Source organism: Lactuca sativa, chromosome 9 (genome assembly GCF_002870075.4).
Source record: "Lactuca sativa cultivar Salinas chromosome 9, Lsat_Salinas_v11, whole genome shotgun sequence".
Taxonomy (NCBI): Eukaryota; Viridiplantae; Streptophyta; class Magnoliopsida; order Asterales; family Asteraceae; genus Lactuca; species Lactuca sativa.
This window is the reverse complement of record NC_056631.2, coordinates 149173173-149181613: the sequence shown is the minus strand read 5'-3', so window position 1 is coordinate 149181613 and position 8441 is coordinate 149173173. Positions and strand designations below refer to the sequence as shown.

Here is an 8441-nt window from a genome sequence, read left to right as displayed (position 1 = left end):
TAGGGAACTCACTAAGTTTTAAGCTTATAGTTGTGAATTAAATATTTTGCAGGTATTTATCGGAATGCGAAAGCGAAACTGTACACACATCAACAAATTTGATTCGAGATTCCGCAATCTCTTCATTATAAATCTGATTCCTGAATAATGGTTTATGAACAAATGGGTTGACCTAAATGTAACTTTTGTAAGAATTGATGTTTTTTACTACTTCAAAAATGAAAATTTTATACCGAATTTTTGGGATGTTACATTATGATTTTATAATTCTACTAACATTAAGATCTAATTAAATATCTCTAATGGTTAATATCTTTTAATAGTTTTCTTTTAATTAACTAATATATCCTTATCTACTAAAATTTGTACTTATAAAAATAAAAATGATTGAATGTTACATAATCAATATAAATATTATTTCATGTATAAACTCTTGTTAAATATTTAATATAAATAATTTATTAATTAAAAATAAGAAATATTTAAAATTAAAACACAATTAAAGGAATAAATGAAATCTAATTAAAAAATGATGAACTAATTGCATGAAGTATAAAAACATAATTATTTAATATATATTAAGCAGAAAATAAAAATACAAATAAAAATACAAGTTTGTTATATGTTTAATAATTAAATGTGTAAAAAAAGTAGATAGTAATCTTGAATGAAGTTATGCTATTTATAAGATTTGTCCTATTTATCTCTCATGTTGTAATCTGCTATACGATTTTCTGTGATGAAGAAGGATCGTTTTCCTTCCTCTACACACAACATGTTACCAATTGCACGATCTTCTTCCATATTATTATAATTATTTACTTCACCACCTATGACTTCCCTACATTTTTCTATATTTGTTTCTTCAATCAAAACTTACTTTAATGTTTATATTAAAAAGTACTCATACTTACAAAATCAGAATCACACCCCCCCCCCCCCCCCCCCCCCCCCCCCCCCCCCCCCCCCTGTTGAATAAATTAGAAAGAAAAGCGAGAGATATACGATTGAAATCATGAACCATTTCCTTAATCCTTACTACTACCAAATTCCAAGTTAATTAGCACAAATATATGATCATCACAATAAATTAAACAACAACACAAACAAACAAACAAACGAACTTAACATTATCCTATAATTCCTACCAGAAACAAAGTGAAGAAGAAGGATTGTGGTGATGATTTAAACGAATGAACCTCTTCCTCCTAAACCCATTGGAGAAGAAGAATCCATGGCGTATCTTCATCCAGATCATTCTGTGGATCTTCTTCGCAGCACGAAGCTTTACCCATATGAGTTTCTTCACCCGAAACAGAGATCTCTTCACCCTCTGGCCACCGCTTTGCTTCCTGCTAAACTGATAACTTCTCAAGAATAACTGCCGCTTCTCCACCTCTGTAATGGCGGAATATGGATACGGGTAAACACTACCCGTTCCAGTCAAGGATTCGCTTCTGAATATCGGATTCATTCAGAGAGAGAGAGAGAGAGAGAGAGAGAGGAGCAGTTTTTATGAGGAAATGTGAAGGAGGTTGTTTCTTCTATTCTATCATTCTCTCTCTGTTCTGTTACTATAAAGTATTATTATTAGAAACCATGCTTTCCGCCTTCTTCTTTTGCTGTCCCCTTTTTTTTATTTCTTTTTGTATTTAGCTTTTTAAATATTATATTGATTTTCTCGTACTACCAAACTTATTTATAGTCAAAGTATTGGTACATACTTTTAGTTAAAAATGATGATGACGATAAAAAATAAGGTCTTTTCATTTTAATAATAATTTTAATCGGTATAAATATTAAGATTTATATGAGGAACTTTTTTGGAAAAGCTGTTAGGTGAGAATAGCATACGTTTATCGTGACACATTTTTGGATCTTCACTAGTTTAAGTTATTTGACTAAGTGTAGAGTTTATGATTTGTTTGGATAAGTTATAGCGACTAAAATAAAGGACTTATGAAGAAATGTTGTTTATAGAGGTAGCATCTCATACGATTCGGTTTGATTATGTGGAAATTTTGTATACAAAAAACAAAATTATAAGACACTTGGGTGTGGGCAACGCCAAAGGGGACGTTATTGCATGTTATAACGGCGCAAACACCGCCCCACCTCTCCGTTATTGCACGTTATTAGTTTCCATGTTATATTTCGTTACCACCACCACGGTCTTTAACGCCGTTTTCTTCTTTTTTTCTTAAAACACGTGAGTGGGCGTTGCCCACTCTGACTAGTCTAAAGGAAGTTTAAGTTTAGGAAATACATAAAAATTAAAGTTGAAAAAAAAGTAATATATAAAAAAATTGGGCAAAAAATTCCTAAAATAAGTACCAAAACTTTATAAAATCAAGCCGGGAAATCTTAAAAAAAAATTCAAATATTTTGAGTTAGTTAAGAAATAGTTTAAAATTAATTTTTGTATAACAAAATCTTAAAAATCGGTAAAATGTTGCATTCTGACCTTTTTTCCCTGGATTAATATCCCAAAATCATAAGACGTTTCTACAAAAACAAAAATATTTGAATTATTTCGTAAACTGTCACAAAACATATATAAAAAAACGTTTTAAAATAAGAATTGTTTTAAAAGTTCCTTTTTATCATTTAAACTAATTTATACGTATTATTATTATTATTATTATTATTATTATTATTATTATTATTATATATATATATATATATATATAACATTAAAAACAATTTTTATACATATAAAGATAAGTTTTTTATATATATTTTTAAATGTTTTTATACATGTAAAGATAAGTGTTTAATGATACGAAGATTGTGTGGGCTTATGTGAAGATGACGATAAAAATTGATACGAAGACACTCCTGACGTTAAGTGTTTTGAAGATTGATCTCCACCTGTATACCATACTTAAGCATGACGTTGTCTGTTCGGTGTACCTTTCTAGTTTATAGGCAGAGGCATTAGGATTTGTTCAAAAGTGTGTCTTGTAGCACATATATTCTATCTAAAGGTGACAATTCTTGACCAAACCTATGACCTGATACGAAAATAAGCGAGCTTGGGTTTATATTTCTGACCTACCAACCTACCAACACGTTTATTTTATGGGTTGGGTTGGTTTAGTTATTTGGGTTTTCGGGTCAAGCTGCTAACACGACTATATATATTATATTTAAAAAACTAAAATTTTATTTATGACTTAATGGATATACGATACAATTGCAATTTGCATGAATATTTTCAATTTCATTTGAATGTTTATGAGTTTATGAGTTTATGACTTTATTGGTTTGAATTAATGTTTTTATATAATACATGGGTTGATGCGTTGGAAATTCAAAAACTCATCAACATTTATTATAAAGTAATAAACACATAAACATTCAAATGAAATTAAAAACATTCATACAAAGTGCAATTATGTCGTATATTAAATTGATCCATAGATAAAGTTTTATTATATATATATATATATATATATATATATATATATATATATATATATATATATATATATATATATATATATATATATATAGGGCAATGTTATAATGTGGATGAACAACTATTGTGTGGACGTGTGGACAGTGTTATTCTATGAGAATTACTGGCATAATAGGTTGTTTAGTTATTTAAATACGTTGAACCTCACACAATTATCGTCATTTTCATGCATTCCCACTAATTCTTATTCATTTTTGTCATCACACATCGTTTTTCAATGATTTTCATTCTTACAGAATATGACTTAATAAACATTCTGACAGAATGAGAATAATAATAAAAAGTCTATAATAACATTATAGACGATTTAATTAGTGACAATGTGTGATAATAACAATAGTTATGTAAAATTGAACGCATTCATATTATCAAACAACATATTTTCTTTGTCATTCTCACAGAATAACAATGTTCACACATCTACATAATAGTTGTTTCTCCACATTTGAACCCAACTCTCTCTCTCTCTCTCTCTCTCTCTCTCTATATATATATATATATATATATATATATATATATATATATATATATATATATATATATATATATATATATATATATATATAACATCCCGATGTTCAGGTACTTCTAACTCTTTCATGTCATGATAATTGGTCTAGTGGTTGCAATCTTAGGGTTTAACACGGTGTGTTGGAGGCACCAACACGGCGCGTCTAGACACTAAAAGACGCGTGTTTTGGCTGAGCAACATGACATGTTTTCCCTCTGAACACGGCGTGTTGATCACTGTATGAGAAACCATAATATTCGGGAGTTTATTCCCCTATTTAAGGAATATAGGGGCTAGGGTTTGTCCACCCTTAGCCTCCATCTTCCCTATCAGCCTCCAAGTCAAGGAGACCTTGTTGTGGCTTGGATTTGGTTCCAACCAAATTTTTGATGCCATGAATAGAAAGTAGGCCATGAATTCCGTTTTTGACCTAATATGGGTTCAAGACATGCATTGGACATGCATGTCTTAAAAAGCGCAAATCTTTGGAATGGTTTAGGTGGTTGAACCACTTCTGGAAGGAGGGGACTTTGGATCTTAAGGATTGAGGACTTTATGGTTGACCCCTTGCACGGTTAAGCATATAGTTTGGATTTTTGGACTTTCTTGCGGTCCTAAAGGATAAAGTTCATCACTTTATCCTTTCTAACCGCATTCCTAGTCTAGATTTGAGCCTTGGTACTCTTGGTATCAAAAAGGCAGCTGCATATCTTAAGTTGTTGGGAATCTGGCGAACACGGCGTATTGGCTGAAGTTTTCCCATCTGTGGACCCGTTCGTGGAACATGACGTGGTAAAAAGGAAAACAGTGTGTTGGGTCAACCTAGACCGTTGACCTTGACCATTGACTCCGACTTTCACCAAGTTTGACCTTGAGGGTATTTTGGGTATTATAGATTTTGATGGAATTGGTCATTTGATGGTTGTAAGCATTTGAGTTGAGATTTGAGATTCAGAGTCGAACCTTGTCAGTTATGTGCTGCTTGTGAGGTGAGTTGTCCTCACTGTACTTGTGGGTAGAAGTCACCAATGCCGCTCCATTGGATTGATATCCTGTTTTGCATGCTATTGTATTATTATGATATGTTAGATCGGTATTCTGGTGGTTACAATGTTGTTATGCTTATTGGTCTGTAAATCTGTGTGTCTGGTCGTAGATTGTTACATGATTATCTGTTATATGTGCACATAGTTGGTTAGCGGCTGACGCTTCACTGCTTTCTGCATAAGCCAACAGGTCGGGGGCATTCCAACCTGATGGCTGAGGGCCTAGGGTATTCCATCCCGAGGATGATTAGACCAATAGTATGTTGGCATTCCAACCTAATGGTTGAGGAGCCTGGGGTATTCTAACTCGATGGTTGATCGGACCCATAATACATTGGCATTCCAACCCGATGGTTGAGGGGCCAGGGGTATTCCAACCCGATGGTTGATGGGGCCCATAGTATGGTATTATTATGCTTGTGCTATTTGCTATGTATTAGTATTCTGGGGAAAACTCACCAAGTTTTGGCCTTACAGTTTTGGGTTATGTTTCTGGTACCTCAGATGTTTGTGGGAAGGAAAAGGCTTGATCGTGCACCTCATCATGTTTTGTTTATGATTTTGGGATTACTCCAATATTGAACTCATTTTGAAAACAATTTGTAAACAATGATGGTTTTCAGGCTTGTCAAAAAGTTTAAATTTTTCAAGAATTTTATGTATGCTACAATATATATATATATATATATATATATATATATATATATATATATATATATATATATATATATATATATATATATATAGTCGGGTTAGCAGGTTGATCCACGAACCCAAATAGTTATCTCAACCCAAACCCACTTATTTTTTATGTCGGGTTCGTATCGGGCTACATATTGGGTCGAGAATTATTACCCCTAGATAGACCATATGCAGGTACAAGACAAACTTTTGGACAATTCCTAACCCCTTTGTTTATAGACTAGAAAGTTATAACGAATAGACCATGTCATGCATAAGTATAACGCACAGACGTAGAACAATTTTTAAAACACTTAACGTCATGAGTGTCTTCGCATCAATCGTCATCACAATCTTCAAATAAGCTCACACAATCTTTGTATCATAAAACACTTATTTTTACATGTATAAAAACGTTTAAAAATGTATAAAAACCAATATTTAGATGTATAAAAAATGTTTTAAAGTGTAAAAATATTTTAAAAAGTTTTTCTTATATATTTTGAGACAATTTACGAAATAGACTCAATATTTATATTTTTGCAGAAAGTTTCAATATTTTTTGTCAGTTTATGAAATAGTTCGAAATTTTTTTGTTACCAAGTAAACAATGAAAAAAAGGGTTAGAATGCATCATTTTGCCAGTTTTTAGAACTTTTTTGGAAAAAAAATTAATAATTCGAGACTATCTCATAAAATGACCTAAAATATGAGATTTTTTTTTGGATATTTTGTAGTAAATCTAAATGGATAGATTGATTAAAAAAATGTTGAACTAAAACTGTAAAATATGAACTTTAAATATGGACAAGTTATGGGAGCTTATTTAATCGGAAATTTATGGGAGCTTATTTAATCGGAAATTTGTGCAAATTATTTATAAAGTCTACTAAAAACAATTAGAAAACAAATAAAGAAAGTTGTTAACAGTTTGTATCTTGTAAATGGCATATAGTTATAGCTTTTTGAAATAAAGGACGTGTCTGTCATGGAGCGTCTGAGAGCGTTTGAGAGCTTCTACCTTCTAGCTTCTAGCATTTGACAATGCTCTGTTTTGAACATGGAGCGTCTGAGAGCGTCTGAGAGTGTTTGAGAGCTTCTAGATTCTAGCGTTTGACAATGCTCTGTTTTGAACAGAAAGCCTCGTTCAGAACTTCAAGCTTCTAGCGTTTAGTTTAAACAAAACGGTCTAAATCCAAATTGTAACATCCCAAAATTCAAGACTACAAATTTCTTTTAATTAAACAATACTTAAAGCAAAATCATCAATCCAAAACATAATCAGAGTATTAATTTCCGAAACACATGTTCGTTATCAGAGTAAAACATTCCCAGGCTGTCTAATCTATGGTATGTGCCATGCGATCACCCCGAGCTCTTCCCTCCGCTACCGGAAGTACCTAAAACCAAAACTGAAAACCGTAAGCATGAAGCTTAGTGAGTTCCCCAACCTACCACATACCATGCATAACCATATACTGCACATACTAGGACACGCCCACTATTCTGGGCCTCGCCCCTACCTCGGGCCTCGCCCGCTACAACGACCCCGCACCTCCAGGCCCCGCCTGGCTTCGAGCCCCGCTCGGATACATATTTGCTTTACTTAGGTCTCGCCTGTCACTGGGCCTCGCCTGCCAACATATACCAACACATAAACATATCGCAACACATACGCTAAACATATACAACCAAATCCTGTTCTAAAGGCCTCGCCTATCTTGGGCCTCGCCCATGTCCTGCAACGGATGAGTCATGGAACCCCGTCCACACTCCTACTGGTAGTGAGATATGGGCCCAACCCACACTCACTCTATCCCTAACCTGGGCATCGCCCCTACTCTACTGCTAGTGAGACATGGAACACCGTCCATACTCTGTTGTTGATGAGATACGGGACCTCGCCCACACTCACCTTTCTACTAGGCACATACATGTATCACACAGACAACAAGTATAACTATCATGCAAACCATTCCTTGGGCACCCGCCCGCTACACTAGACCTCGTCCTGAATATCATACTAGCATATTGTGCCTAGGGCTAACCCCCGGGTCTTCCTAGTCATAACTACATGGGCCGACATTGTGGTCGTAGACCCATTCACATAAAGGGAAACTTACATGCACTTGCTGAACTTGCTGATAGCCCCTCTAGCTGTTGCCCGACAACTCTCTGAACTCCTGCTCCACTAGCTCCCCGAGCTACCAATAACGTTGCAACACTTAGTCTAACTGTCCCCCGAAAGTCAACTTAGTCAACTCTGGTCAAAGTCAAAGTCCTGGTCAAAGTCAACCTTCCAAGTCAACCCTACTTGTCGAGTCTGCCTACTGACTCGCCGAGTTCATATGCTCAGATTCCTTGCATTCGCGACTCAACTCGCCAAGTCAGTCCATGACTTGCCGAGTCTACCAATTTTCGAGTCCTGACCTGTCCAACTCACCGAGTCTCCACTCGACTCACTGATTCGAGTCTCAACTCGAAGGGTTTGGGGTTTCGCGACTTGACTCGTTGAGTCCAAGAACAGACTCGCCGAGTCCAAGACAATCTTCAACAGACTCGCCGAGTTGTTCTTCCAACTCGCCGAGTTCCTGCCCAACTTCATCCAACTCGCCGAGTCGCTCCAGTTCTTAATCCATACAATGGCTTTTCGAGCCATGCAGGGGCTCCAAATCATAGATCCATACTTCCAAAGCTCAATCCTCACGTAAAGTTACAAACT

At 34.7% G+C, this 8441-nt stretch overlaps 1 protein-coding gene across 1 annotated transcript; it reads right to left on the bottom strand.

Moving 5' to 3' along the window:
- Positions 1-1007: 1007 nt before the first annotated feature.
- On the bottom strand, positions 1008-1621 carry LOC111911783 (uncharacterized). Its single transcript, XM_023907522.3, has one exon. It carries the CDS (start codon positions 1472-1474, stop codon positions 1145-1147), a length of 330 nt encoding a protein of 109 aa, XP_023763290.1. The 5' UTR covers positions 1475-1621; the 3' UTR covers positions 1008-1144.
- Positions 1622-8441: the final 6820 nt, after the last annotated feature.